Source organism: Neopelma chrysocephalum, unplaced genomic scaffold (genome assembly GCF_003984885.1).
Source record: "Neopelma chrysocephalum unplaced genomic scaffold, ASM398488v2 Primary Assembly neopelma1_84, whole genome shotgun sequence".
Taxonomy (NCBI): Eukaryota; Metazoa; Chordata; class Aves; order Passeriformes; family Pipridae; genus Neopelma; species Neopelma chrysocephalum.
The window spans coordinates 10,845,336-10,860,619 of NW_020897746.1; the positions used below are offsets into that span (position 1 = coordinate 10,845,336).

A 15,284-nucleotide genomic window follows, 5' to 3' on the forward strand; every position below is an offset into this window, starting at 1 on the left:
CTGCTGACAAACTGAAGCAGGTTAATGTACAGAAATAGCCTGTGCTGGTGATGCAAAAAAGCTGCAGCAAAGCTTCCTTATTGGGATAAGGAAACCCTGGCCAGCTGGATGCCCTGAAGGTGGGGCCAGGAGCACCCAAGTGTGCTGTGAGTCAGTAACCAGCTGGAAGGAAGCAATTCCTGCCCCCAGCCCAGCCAGCACCAGGCAGCTCTCAGTGCTGAGGGAGCGAACGCCCACGAGCAGCCGAGTTGGCTTTGACTCCTTCAACCCCTCTTTGACTCCTTCAATCCCTGGCAGGGCAGAAACACGGGATGTGTTGGTCACAGGCCCGTAACAGAGCCTTCTCACCCAGGAAGACCATCCAGCCATGGAATTTCAGATGGATGTCCTGGCACTGGGTCAGAGGCACTCTCGGAATCACCGAGCACGGGGTGACAGCCCAAGGCAGCTCCTGCCGCCCTGGCTCTGATGGATCAGGCAAGTCCTGAGCCCGGAGCTCCCACCCTGACAACATCCACCTCCTCACCAACGAGCCACGCTCGGAAAACATGGTTCTTGCCAAGGCATTCAGCGCTTTTCCCTGGATTTACAGATCAATGTTATGCAGAAAAGCTTTTTCCCATTCCCCCTGCACCCACCTCAACCCCAGCTCCAACCTGAGCCAGGCAGAGCCAGCAGAGAAGGGAGAAAGGAAAGGGGAGGGGAAGGAGAAGATGAGGAGGAGGGAAGGAGAGGAGACCAGGAAAGAAGGATTGGAAAAGGTTGCCTTATATGACTTTCAACATCCCCAAGAATTGCAGAGCAGTGGCACATCCTGGGCTGTTACAAAGTGATCTCATCAGCCTTTTATCGCATCTTCCTGGGACACAAAGCCCAGCCTGGCAGGACACAGCCCGCCAAGACTCGGGGCTCTGCAATTTTCCAGCTATTGTCCAAATCCCTCCCTTGAAGAAGAAAATAAACCCCAATTGCACATTCTCCTGCAGAGACACAGCGCTCCAAAATGCCTCTCTTGCTGGTTCGCAGACCAGAAGAGAAACTAAAAGAGACCAGAATTTGTTGTCTTTACAGCATCACCTTCCCCAATATGCCCCCGGGATTCACAGTTTTCGCCCACCACGGGCTGGCACGAGCCAGGCTGCAGATGTTCAAGGCACCAAAGGCTCCCCCCGAGCCCACTGACTCCCCCCCGAGCCCCCTCCCTGTGTGGGGTTTTGCTGCCAAGACCTCACGTGGCTCAGCCCCACCAGGAGAACGAGATCTGGAACAAGATCCCGTCCAAAGGCACCCACTCAGCGGAGGAAAAGGAGGGAGAGAGGGTGGGAGCACCGTGTGACCCCCCTGGGACGGCTCTGACCCGCCTGTGAGCGGGGATGGACGGGTGGACAGACAGACAGGGCTCACCTGGGATGTTGTGGATGGTTATAGCGAGGATCATGAGCATTATCCGCCTCCAGCTGCTGCTCCCGGGTGTGGAGGTTCCATCCCTGGGCACTGGGAATGCCGGGGGGCCGTCGGGCAGGCTGGACCCCACGCCCCTCCTCCTCTGGTAGGGCTCCCCATTCTCACCCTTGTCTGGGGGGGACAGAAAAACACCTGGGTCAGCTGAGAGGGACAGACGGACACAGCCTGGCAGCTCCTGCCCCCCTTCCCAGAAGGAGAAAGCAGAGAGAAGGGATAACAGGGAGCAGAGAGGGGCTGAAGGGGTGTGATGCCCCCTTTGTTTCAGGTTAGGGTACAGAGCCCATGGGCCATGGAGACCCTGAGGATAAGCCCAAGTTCCTTCTCTGCCCCCTCCTCCTCCTCCAGGGAGCTGCTCCTGGTCCCACAGAACTCCCCTGCAGCACCCCGGGCTCACACCCTGCCAAGTCCTGACCTGGCAGGACAAAGCTCTGGGGCTGGTGGGGGGTGAGGGTGATGAGGGCAGAGCTGCCAGGACCCACAATGAGACCATCCCCCACCCCACCCCAGCCCAGGCAGGGCTGCAGTTCCCTTGCCTTCCTGATGCAGGAAAACCCCACAGCTCTGCATCTGGATTTCACCCCCTCGCCAAAGGGGGGCACTGACCTGCATTTAAGGATCATTTCTTCCACTAAGAAAAACGTTGCCGTTTGCTATGATGTCACCAGATGACTCCAGCCTCTCCCAGACCTCTGCTCCCAGCAGGGCCATTACCACGGGCTCCATTTCAACCAACCCTTTAAAACCACACCACAAAAACCCGAGCCCAGATGAGGGCTGGGAGGGGAGGAACAAGCACCACAACGAGCCCCCCACACCCCAAGCCCTTCACTGCTCACCCTCAGCACAACAAGGGCCAGAGGAGCCAAGGAATGAGGAGCTCAAATTCCTCAGTCTCACGCAGCTATGGCTTCATATCACAGATCTGACATTTAGACAACATAATTATCTCCCTCTAGATTTATATAATTCTCACTCCTGCCCCTCGACCCACCAGCTCCAAGATGTTTTTTTTTTTTTTGTGGACAGTGCAAGGAGCTGTTTGAAATCATTTTTGATGGGATGCCAATGCCTCCCCCTCCATCCTGCCTTCTCCCTTTGGCACATCACACATGGCACAGCATGTGCTTCCAGAGCCAATTAAGACCACGGGCACCAGAGGGCCCATGCAGAATGAGGGAGGTCACCTTGGCAGGGCAGAGGTGTCAGCAACACTCTGCATCTTGCCAGGTGGAACACAAACCCACACACACCTGAAGGCCTCCCAGAACGGCCCTCAGCAAGACAGAGAATAAAACCAAGAGTTTAATATGTTTTCACAGAATCATTAAGGTTGGAAAAAGCCTCCAAGTTCATCAAGTCCAACCTGTGACCGATCCCCACTTCGTCAACCAGCCCAGAGCACTGAGTGCCACATGTGATCCAGTCATTCCTCCAATCCCCCCCAAGGGATTGGGACCCCCTGGGCAGCCCCTTCCAATGTTTAACCACCTTTTCTGTGAAGAAACCCCTCCTGATGTCCAACCTGAACCTCCCCTGGTGCAGCTCAAGGTCACATCCTCTCGATTTTTGGTACCAAAAAAACCAGGTTAAAGACTAAAACCCCACTGGGCAGCAGCAGAACTGGGTGGATTCCCTCCTGCCACCTCCCGTGCCACAGGAGCATCCCTGGGTGGCATCACCAGAGCTGCAAACAGCCACTCTCCCACCTCCCCCACCACTCTGCAAACACAGCAAGATGCCTCCCGGATAAATATTGTCACCCGGAGCCAGACACTTTCTGTCCCCAGATCCCTGCCCAGTCAATAACATTTGGTGGCAGAGCTTCAGCTCCAGCCCAGCCCTCGGGGACAAAGACAAATATTTGTGTTGAGCAACACAAGGACAAACAGATCCCTGGAGCAGCTCGGCCAAGTCACCGCGGGAACGCTGGCACGGGAGACCCCTGGCAAAGGGGCAGCCAAGGCTGGAGCCACTTAGGGATGAAATTCCCTCCTCCTACCAGACCACTGGACTAATTTAATTGCTTGGCACATGTTCCCTGGCCCCACAAACAGTGTTATCCTCAGCTGTCCCTGCCCTGGCCACCAGTGCTGACCCACGGACTGGACAGAACGACAGATCAACCCAAGCCCCCCACTCCCTGCAGAGCCTCAGCCCTGCACAGACACCAGGGTCAGCTGAGGATGCAGAGCAGGGCAGGAATCCCCCTCCAGCATCAAAGGCTTTCCAGGGAGAAGGATAAATGGATTATGTGACATTTAGAGACAAGAACTTACATTCGAGTGACCAAAGAGCAGCGTTTCTGCCTTTGGAGGAAGCAACAAGTGTTTGATAAAAGCACAAGTGATCCAATGCCCCAACAGCCAGGGCAGGGTGGGCCCCTGAGGCAGATTTTCATGCAATCATGGAATTCCAGAATGGTTTGAGCTGGAAGGGACCTTAAAGCTCATCCAGTGCCACCCCCTGCCATGGGCAGGGACACCTTCCACCAGCCCAGGTTGCTCCAAGCCCCATCCAACCTGGCCTTGGACACTTCCAGGGATCCAGGGGCAGCCACAGCTTCTCTGGGCAACCTGTGCCAGGGCCTCCCTACCCTCCCAGGGAAGGATTCCTTCCCAATATCCCATCTAAACCTGCTCTCCTTCAGTTTGAAGCCAGTTAACAAAAGCCCAGCCCAGCCCAGCTCTGTTGCTTAACCTGCCACCTGCTGAGGTGTCCAGTCCCACCTCACTTCTGCCAGACACCTTTGTCATTATTATTGTATTTACAACTAGTCTGCTTGCTACTACTGGAAAAAACTGATGAAAAATAGCCTTTTTCAAGCGTATTTGCAGCCCCTCCAAGGACAGCAATGACAAAGGACGGGGAGATGCCACGGTGCCCACGGGGGTGAGGAGCTCGGCTCCTGCCAGCACCAAACAGGGAAAATCTGTGGGAAATAAAGAGAAGCGATGCAGCTTTTATAGGGAAAGTGCTGAGGGTGTTTTGAGTGGACAATTTGAACACAAAATTGCCTCTACTACAAATTATTGGTGCATTAGCAGAGGATAAAGGCAGCAACACCAACCAGGGAGACAAACCCAGCATCATTTCCCCAGCAGTGTCCAAAGAACAGTGGGACTGGTCAAGTGACAGGATTAACTTCCAACTGCTGTTGGAAAAGATCAAAAAAATACAGGATAATTATAGTGGAGTGATGATTTCAGCTCCCAGCATCAGAAAGGGGACCGGGACAACCATCACACCAAACGCAGCACCCAGAACTGAAACACAGCACCCAGCCTGAAATCTTGCATCTCACCCAGGCTGAGGGGGACAAAACAGTAATTACAGCTAAACACAGGCTTGGCTGGGAATCAGGAAAGCCTCAATAGCAAATTGGAGTGGTGATAAGAGCAGAACAAGGGGTGGTTTGTAAAGAATAGCTGACACCATCAGACAGGGTGTTCGCGAGAACGTTGCCAAGACAATTATGTGGCAAATAACTGTCTGTGCCACATACATTATTTTAAATCTTGTTCCCAAAAAGTCCTTTCTATATTCTACTCGATTTATCATTATTGAATTTCTTAGTAAAGCTGCAGGGCAAAGATTCTGCCAAAAGTTTAATTACATATGTGCGGCCTGCTGCATTTTTCATATCCTCTGCAGCCAGCGCTGGGAAAAAGATAAATGGCTTTAAGCATGGCTTAAACTGCTGGTGAAGTATAAAAACCAACTGGCTTCTTATCAGCATGTGAAATGGCTTTTTATTTTTGATTATTTCTTAATGAAAACTGTTTGCATTAGCTGTGAGCTCAGCTTTATTGCACAAACAGACGAGTTCACTGTTTACTCTGGGCTCAAAAACCCCTCCTTCAGCTCCCGAATCCAAACCACAGCCTATGGAGCTCTCCAGCTTTTCACACCTGCTCTAGAGCCTTCTCCTCCTCCCCACTTAGGCCTGGCTTTGGCTCTGCCTCTCTCTCCCAAGCTCTGAAGCTCAAAGTGCTCAGAGCTGCTCAGTGGAGCCGCTCAAATCCCCCTCAGCAAAGGTTCGGAGCCTGCACAGCCCCTCTTAGGTGCTCTGAGACCCATTTTAGACTCGACTTAGCTGCAAAACCCCCCTCCAGACAGCACAGGGGGCAGGAGGGAGCCAGTACCTTCCAGCACAGGCTCTCTCTCCGGGCAGCATCCCAGAATTTCCCGTCTCCAAGCCGGAGCAAACACACTGATGACAATCTGGAGCCTCCTTTGGCTGAAGGTGCTGGAAGGAAAATCATTTCCAGCTCCAAAACCCTCCTCCTCCGTCTCTCCCCCATCCATTTCCCCCTCAAATCCTTACAACAAGGCTCTGCCTTCCCCACGGAGGGATCTGGAGCTGCCCACGGCCAGGGGAGGATCTCCAGGAATCTCCAGGCTGCCCCAGCAACGTGAGTCCTGCACCGGGGGTTCCAGGGATTCTTCCTTCGGCTCGAACTTCCTTCTGGATGAGCTGCCAGCCTTGTTTATATTTGTCAGCTCCCAGCTCTGAAGTGTGGGAGAAGGGAAGGAGAGGCAGTGCCAGGCGTGGCTGCACAATAGACTTGTTCCAATCTATGATTAACTGCTGCTCCACGGCAATTTGTGAAAATTGTTTGCTACTGATGCCCACGGGAATATGGGAAAGGTAGAAAAGCATCAAATACTTTTATATTGTGTAATTATTATTACTCTGGAAGGGCAGCAGCCCAAACCACAGGTAGCAGCAGAGCACCTGGAGGGAGCAGGAGAGCAGCAGCCACTGCTCCAGCAATCCTGCTGCCAAATTCCTCTCAGCTCCTCCAAGTCCCACCCCACACCCCACTGTCCTTATTGCCAGCACCTGCTCATTTGCAGCTGGAAATCTGTTCCAGGAAAACCAGGAATGCTGAAAGGCTTGGTTTGACCCTTGTCTGGGGGTGGGGAAGGGAAGAAGGAACAACTTCCTAAAGAAAATGTGAACACGAGGAGCTGACATCCCTTCCCGGGGAACAGAAAATAATTGCAGGTGAAATTCTTGCCCCTAAGGGCAGAGATAAATTAGAATTACTCAGGAAATTTCTCAGACTCCCAAAGGCTCAGTAGTCAATCCCAGCCCCCTTTCCCTGCTCTGCTCCTCTCCATAAACCCTGGATGCTCCATTAGCTCTGAGCAGCTGTAAGAAAGGTGTGGTGGCCGCTGGGATTCATCCCTGTGGCACATGGGGATGAACATCCCCCTGGGCTCCACCTCTCCCTGTGACACAAAGGAATCAGCACCAGGCAGGTGAAGCATCTCCAGAGGTTTGGAGAGACCCTGGATGGGGGGGGCAGAGGGGAACCACCCCAGGAAGGAACATCCCCCACATCCAAAGGCTGAGGAAGGCAGCAGGAGGGCCAGCAGCACCATCCCCCTGTACACCCTCACACACACATCCTCTTCTCCTCAACCTTGTTTTCCTTCTTTTTTTGACCATGAGGAAGGCCCAGATGAGAAACTGGATCAAAATCCAGAGCCCCAGCCCTCGGGAAGCAGAGCCACACACACAGGACTCCACACCATGGCAGCAGCACACTCTGCCTTCCGAGGACACCACCCGCATCTTCCTTCATCTTTCCCCTTTTTTAAAGGCTTTTTCCAAGGATTACTGGCAGCACTTGGGTCTGAAGACACCAGTCCCACTGCTCTCCCAGTGCCCATCCCACAGTGCACACTCCCATTCTCCGTGGGAGTTCGTCCTCCTAAACTTCACATCCTCCTTTTCCCACTGGAGCAGGAATTTCAGGGAGCACAGAAGGGATGCTAAAGAGCAGATGGGTGTCAGTGAGCATCTGCTGCCACGCTGCTCTTATCTCCCACCTCCAGAAGAGGTTTTAATTACCGCCAGTAATTAAGCACAGCACCTCTTATGGGATAACTGGCATCCCCTCGCAGACAGGGACAGGGAGAGTTGCATCCCACAGGCTCTGAGCCAGGTGGGAGTCCCGGGATGCTCTGACAGCACGGATCACACCGGAGCTGGAAAGAAAACCACCGAGGGAAAAGCTTCTCTTTTAATGAAGGAGCCCCCAAAGCAGGGGGAACTCAGCTCTCACAAAGCCTGAATGGGGAGGACAAAAACGCTGAAAAAGGAGCTCTGAGGAGCTGCCCAACTATGGTCAAACTAAGGATTTACTTTTAAAAATAGCATTTATTTACTGCTAGCAAAGCTCAGGCCGACGGAGCAGAGAGCACAGGCTTCCCATGCTCCAGGAGCCCCCGCAGAGCCACCACCATGCCACATATTTGGGTGGGGATGGGACACTCCTGACCCCCTGTGCAGGCTGTGGTGGCTGCAGCCCCGTGCTGCAGGCACGACCTCAGCCCCCTGTATGCCACAGATTCATTTTCCAGCGTTCCTGGCAGCTCAGAGAGGTCCCTGCATCTGCTCAGGTTTTCAATGAGGGAGATAAATGGTGTCATGACTCACTGTCTATTAGGCACCGTCACTCACCCAGCCGTGCTCAGGAGCTCTCACAAAGGGCTGTGAATTCAGCATCACTGCCACTGGCTCCCCCCAGACCCACACCCAGCACTCTGACACCCAAACACAGCTCACACACCACGCCAGGAACAACCCTGCACCCTCCCAGTGCCAACCAGCACCCAGGTGGTTCCTTCCTGCACCTCGGAGCATCCCTGCTGCTGTGTGCTGTCTGTTGCCCTTCCCAGCCTCTCCTGACTTTGCCTGCACCACCTTTTGCCCACCCAAACCTTGATCCTGATGCAAGAACACCTCCCTGGCTGCTCCAGTGATCCATCATCATGTCTCAGGAGAAATCACGCCCCAGCAGCCTGAGGAGCCACACGGACACAGAGAGGATGCTCAGATCCTTCTTGCTGCCCCTCTTTATCTCCTACAAGGTGATCGTTGTAGCTGCCACGCAATACCTGCACCCAGGAAAGCTCCTGTCATCCCAGACAGCTGCCAACATCCATTTGGGTGCACTTTTGCATGGGAAAATGAATCCATAATGCAGCTCTTGATTCAGAGGGAAAAGTGTCAGAGAAACGCAATAAAGGGAAGGAACAGCACAAGTTGCCCAAAGTTGGCCCAGACAAATCAACCCCTCTGGAAATCTCAACTGGATGCATTAAACCAGCACCTGATTCCTCCAGAGCCACAAAGATTCACTCCTCACAGACAGCAAACCCCTCATCTTCCATGAGGATGTAGAGGACAATGGCTACATCTTTGAGCAGGGTCTGCCAGAGGAGGGTCCCTCACTGCACCCACGGTGGGAGAGGGATGCTCAGGAGGGAGATCCCAGGACTGGGAACCACCTGAAGCCCATCACTGCACCCTCCTGTCCCAGAAATCCTTGGGAAATCTCCCTGGTAAGGCTCAGAACCCCGGGGTGATGGTGCCACCAAGGCGGTTCCCAGTGAAGGACCACAACCCGAGTGACAGAGGTGACACAGCACCAGCCAAGCACATGGTGGCCACACACAGCATGGCCAAGGTGCTGCTGGTCCCTCAGGTGACACAGGTTTTCCGATGGCAGAAGGCAGGAGTGATGTCCAAGCCCTCCCTGACCTCACTGCTCCACGTTTGCCTTGGTTAAAGATTAACTTCTTGGGCGAGAGCAGCGGCACGACGCTCAAGGTAATTACATGCACCAGGTCCTTTTAAGCAAACTAATTCCTGCTAACTTCCAAGAGCCCTTTAAAGAGTTCCCAGTAGATAAAGTGCTTCGCTGAATCATTTTATGCTGAAATTTTACACATCCGAGTTAATTTAATCACTTCATTTCCGAGGGCTGAGCTACGCTCGCGTCTCCGATCCTTGGCAGGGAACAGCTTCTGATCTGAGCAGGATCACACACACAGCCAGCCTCTGAGGGGAGGGAAAAACCACACTCTCGTTATCCACTTGAAAAGAAAGCTGGGATTTTTACCAGGAGCTATTAAGGGACCAGGCAGCAGCAGGCTGGGATGAGATAACCTTGGAGCCGGGAGGACGGGGCTGGTGCCGATCCCCTCTGAGCAGCCACGGCTTGGCAGAACCATCTGCTGCCATCCCCGAGGGTCCTGGCACTGTCCTGGCACCCCCAGGCACATCTGCACACAGTCCAGCCGTGCCTCCTGCCCAGGGAGGCTCCAGCATTGCCCTACTCCTCACACCCCAGAATTTAATCCACTTATTGCCACGTTACACCCAGCGCGTCTCCCCTGAACCCTCCTCTGCTGCCTGTCTTTTTTTAATTAGAGCTGGATCAAAATACAGAAATCCACGGAGCAGAAATCTCCAGGAGCAGGTATCAGTACAAACACTGGAATCCCAGAGAGCAGAACACAACAGGGGTTACTCTCACTCGGGTTTTGCCACACCAGCTCCCTGCAGCAGTTCCAAGGCACCAAACCAGGCGCAGGATGAGCTGCTCAGTTCTTTTCTCCACAGTTTCTCTTATTCTTTCCCCCCTCATTCCCACTATCCAAAGTCTCTTTTTGTTCCAAAAGGACATGGTGGCTTTGGCTGGAGAAATGCTCTTTTAATTAAATTAGTCTGAAAATAAAAATCAATGAATAAACGCATCGGAGCCCAGAGGTTTAACCAGAGATGGAAGTGGCCTGGTGGAGCGGTGCCTGTAATCATGGAATGGTTTTGGGCTGGGAGGGACCTTAGGGATCATCCAGTCCCACCCCCTGCCACAGGCAGGGACACCTTCCACTAGCCCAGGTTGCTCCAAGCCCCTGGCCTTGGACACTTCCAGGGATCCAGGGGCAGCCACAGCTTCTCTGGGCAACCTGTGCCAGGGCCTCCTCACCCTCACAGCCAAGGATTCCTTCCCAATATCCCATCTAACCCTGTCCTCTGGCAGTTTAAAAAACCCTTCCCCCTGCACGCCAGCTCCTTGCAAGCCGATTCCTAGAGGGAATTCCTCAAGTCACAGGTTGCATTTGCTGCTCAGCAGTTTCACACGTGCTCTGGAATAAAAGCACATCTGGAGGGACACATCTGGAGTTCCCATTGTCATCCCCCGCCCACCACGAGGGAACAGCAGTGGCTTCCCAGCCCGTGCCTGTCAGGGCTGAGCAGCCCAAACACACACCAGGGAAAAGGGGCCACTCCCAGAGCCAGCAAAATGAAACCAGGAATCGATTTCCGAGGAAAGTAAATAAAGTGCTCCTTTGTTCTCAGCCCTCGGACTCGCACAATCAATCCCGGCTCCCTCCGCAGGGACAAACCCTTTGGAGTTTTGCCCACTCTCCGGGTAAAACCAAACCACCAGGCTGCTTCCAGGAGCACAATCCATCATCCCCCGGGCCATGGAGACGACTGGGATGGGGATACCCTGCTGGTGTCACGGACAAAAATCACACACCTGATGGGATCACACACACAGACCCTCGGTCCTCAGAAACAAATTCCAGCAGACCAACAGCATTTCTGCCAACAAACCAGATTTCAAAGGGATTGTGGGATGGAAGGAGACCTGGACAGCCTGGAGAGGAGTGGCACTGCCATGGCCAGTCAACCCCACATCATCCCTCCCACCTCAGTGCAGCCACATCCCCTCCCTGAGCCCCCCCAGAAAGGCTGGATGCCAACAAAACCCATGGCAAGGAGAGCAGGAGATTCCACCCCTCCCACCTCAGAGGGACCTGCTGCAGCAGGAAAACACCAAAGGGGGAGAAAACGGATTTGAACTGAGCCCTGTTAGATGAGCAGGAGCCACTTCCCACATTCATGGCAGGATCCCAGTGCTGTTCTCCCGTGGGCAGCACAGCCCAGCCCACTGGTACATTTGTAATGGTCCTATCTGAGGTTGTCCTCTGGGTAAAACCAGAACAGCAAACCCAGGGCTCAGCCACAGAGGAATGGGGTGAAACAGAGCCCTGAGCCACAGCCCCAGCTGGGAGATGAGACTCTGGCTCAGGGTCTGGGCTCCTCTCCTGCAATAAATTCTGATTTATGGATCTGGGATGAACGGCTCCACAATGAGAACTCCTGTCCCTGGCAGAGTTTAAGCAGAAACAGGCTGTGTGGCTCCAGCCTTTGGCTCCAGTCCAGATATATCCAGGATGGCTCGAGGTGGGTCAGGGACCACTGGGATTCCCTGGCACTCGCTCCGAGCCCTGCACCAAGGGCTGCAAATTTTCCAGGGGTTTTGGCAACACCTGCCCCCACAGAGGGGATGCAGCCCTGGCCAAGCCATGCCCAGCATCATCCTCACCACCACCCCATCTCCCAGGGGCTGCTCCAGGCCCAGCACACACCCAAAGCTGGGGGAGGGCAGCAAACACCACCCCAAAAATCCACCTCCAAAAGAAAAGAAGGATCTGAGCCACGCCTGGAGTTTATGACAGAAGGAGCTGGGTTCTTTTTTCCTCCCTTGAATCCAAAGCAAATCGATCTCTCTCAGCCCGAGGTGGGAAGACAGGGATGACTCAGCCGGCAGAACGGAGCTGAACTCCCCTTCCTGCGCCGCGGGAATTCAGCCGGGAAGCACACACGGAAAAAAACCCTCTCCTTTACACTTCCCTCTTGTATCTCAATAAAGGAGGACTTTAAACAGCCTTTACCTGCCTTTTCGTGGAAAAACCCTCAGCACTAAGCATCCCAAGCTGCTCCTGTTCCCAGCTGAAGGTATTCCTGATCCCACCCAGCGGGATACGAACGGCTCCGACAATGCCAGAACCAAACCAGTGAAAACAGGCACAGTGCAGGAAGGGAGGAATATTTTCCAGGGATTTTTCACCCAGCCCACTGAGCCTGGCATGGCTGCAACTCTGAGCAGCCCGAGATCCCCCTGAAGCTCCTGGAATATTGAGGTTGGCCACCTCACTGCTCTCTGGGAAAGCTGTGGAGGTCCACCTGGAAAAGGATGGAATCATGGAATGGTTTGGGTAGGAAGGGACGCTTCAGATCATCCAATTCCAAGCCCCTGCCATGGGCAGGGAACCTTCCACCAGACCAGGCTGCTCCAAGCCCCAGATGTGCCACTTCAAAACAGGAATAATGTTATTCTACAAACTGCATCTTCCTGGGCTGGGACAGCAGGGATTGTCCCCATCCACGCACTGCAGAGGGATTCCCGGGTGGAAAGAGCCAAAGAAATATTTTCCTGATGAATTTTAAATCTGAGCATCGCTTGTGGAAGCTGTAAATTCCCACCTCCTGGGAGCAGGGAAAGCACCACGGCACAGCCCCTCGTACAAAGGGAAGAGACGCCCACTGGCAGCAAAATAAATAAATAAGCACCATTTTAATTACACATAATTGGGAATTCAGTGCTGTTTCATCCCCACTTTCAGGCAGTTCACACCATCTGCTGTCACAGATCCATCCCAGGGCTTTGAAGAGAATCAGTCTCAGCTTTGCTTCCTCTCTCCAGACGCCCTCGGGGATGGAGTTATGGTTGAGCATCACCCAGGAGGGCAAAACTGGGGCTCAGGGCGAGTTCTCTGCTGGAAGTGGAGCCACACAGATGGCCGTGAATATGCTCAAGCTTTGTGACTCGCAGATAACACAGGTTAGAAAATAAAGAGGCTTGGTTTAAGCTGACAACAATACAGATGAGAAACCACCAGGCCTTTGAAAATAAAAATAAAAGACCTTTTTCTGCAGGGGACCCGAGAAGCTGAGCACAAACCCTGCTGTCACCTCCTCCCCACAGGCAGCCAGGGGCCACGTCCTGGGGATGGGGACACTCAGGGGACACACTCCCATCACATCTCCCTCGCAGGAGTTGCCAGGCTTGGCTCCCACTGCGGGTGCTGGGGCTGTTCCAGTCCCACCAACGCTCCTGCTTCCCCAGCCCCCGAGAAAACAAGGGAGGAAAAGCACAATCCGAGATCTCTGCTCGTGTGCTGCAGACATTCTGCATCCAAACCCCCGTGAAATCTCTGTGCAGCCTCCGAAGGGGAGGACAGCCACGCTTGCCTGGATCCTGCTCCATCCAGGAACAGCCTATTCCTGTGCCAAGGGGAAAACAAGCAGGAGCCCAACAAACCCCCCCTCACCCCCCAGCCGGGCTGAACGTCCTTTGCCCCCGTGTCGGGATGAAATAAAACCTCATTTACAGCCCCCCCGAGAGGGACAGCCTGTGATGGGCAGGATGTCTGAGCAGCTAAATCATTACACAGGCTCAGCTGGAAACCAAAAAACCATTTCAGCCTGCCAGAGGAAGGCAGAAGGATCCTCCCTAATTGGGGTTATTTATCCAACACCTCTCCCGGCGGCCGCGCCGAGCGGGATCGCCGGTGCCCGGGCGAGGGGCTCCCAGCCAGCCCCCCATCCCGAGACACATCCTCATCCCTGTCCCCTGGGCATCGCTGGACGGCTCTGGGATGCAGCAGCAGGCAGGCTGGAGGCAGGGAAGGCAGAGCAGCTGCTCCAAAGCTATTCAGGGAGAGGCGGGCGAGGGGGGGGATGCTCCGCGCTCAGGGTTCCCTCCTCGGCAACGGCACCAGCAGGAGCTCCCTGGCTTTACATGCTGCAAAGTCAGATTAAATAGAGCCATTGCAAGAGGCCAAGAAAGCTTCAATCACAGCCTGGGTGTGTTATCAGGGCTCGAGGCGAGGCAGGAGCCGCCGGAGCAGAGCCCTCATTACCTCTGCCCCTCGCAGAGCTTTTGCCTTCAAACGGGGAAAAAAATCCTCCTGGAACTGTGTGGCAGCTCCTGCTCCAGCCCTGGGCACTGCCCCCAGCCAGCCTGGCCTTGACACTGGTCCCCAGGGTGCAGTGTGAAGCCATGGTCACCCTGGAGGGGATGGGCCAGATCCCGGTGTCCCTGGAGCTCCTGGTGCCCAGGGGGCTCCCAGTGGTGGCCCAGAGCCAGGACTGGGGTGCACTGGGGGGAATTTCAGGCTGGATTGGTTCAGGAAGATGCCACTAACCCCAGGCTGCTGATCACAGTGGGTATCACCTTTCCTGGAGGCAGGGAGGTGCTAAAAAGCACTCTGGGATTTTTATGGCAAAAATTATGATTTTAAAGGCTCTAATACTCCCTTCCTGCACCAGACACCCTCTGTGGCTCAACAGCACCATCCCAGGTGGCCCTGAGCAGGAGCCATCCTCCTGCATCCCACAGGATGCCCAACAGCAGAGCCTTCAAAATATTACACAAGCTTAGATATTCACTCCCATAGCACCCACCAGCTCTGCACTTGTTTAAAGAGCAATTAGAGTGTAAACCCGCAAGTCTCACTGAATTAAAGATGAATTATGGTGCAAACCTACCAGCCTCATTGAATTAAAAAGGAATTAAAGTGTAAACCCGGCAGCCCCACTGAACTGAAGAGGAATTATAGTGTAAACCCACCAACCCCACTGAATTAAAGAGCAATTATGGTACAAACCCACCAGCCCCACTGATTTAAAGAGCAATTATAATATAAACATGGCTTTTATCTGAACAATCAATACGTGTATCTGGGAAAGGTTCCTGTCGGGGGGGGGTGGAGGAAATAAAACATTGATTTTTAGTGAAAAGGCATATTCCATCATCCTGTGCCATATACCACGTGGAGGAGGATAAAGAGCAGCCTGGACATGAACAAGTGTCTCAGGACACCGTGAACTGAAACGAAAATGTGTTGAAATTGAAATCAGATGGGAAAGAAATCACAGCTCAAGTCACATCAGAACCAGCAATTATGGAAAATGAACCTGCTGCCAGCAAAAGCAAAAGAAGTTCCCAACCCTCTGCTCCCAGGGAGCACAAGCCCTGCCCCAGCAGCTCCCCCAGTGCCCTGGCAACCAGCTGAGATTTAAACTGGAGCTGAACTGGTGAACAAAACCCGCTGGGGCAGCAGCCCCAAATCACCCACAGCAGCCCCAAATCACCCACAGCAGC

At 53.9% G+C, this 15,284-nt stretch overlaps 1 protein-coding gene across 4 annotated transcripts in view; it reads right to left on the minus strand.

Annotated features, from left to right (window-relative positions):
* Positions 1–15,284, minus strand: part of SLC39A11 (solute carrier family 39 member 11) — an 80,139-nt gene that overhangs the window by 33,787 nt on the left and 31,068 nt on the right. For all 4 annotated transcript variants that reach the window (XM_027691416.1, XM_027691413.1, XM_027691412.1 and 1 more), the window contains one exon: positions 1,405–1,575. In XM_027691416.1, the coding sequence (XP_027547217.1) occupies positions 1,405–1,575 (171 nt within the window). The remainder of the gene's footprint in view (positions 1–1,404; positions 1,576–15,284) is intronic.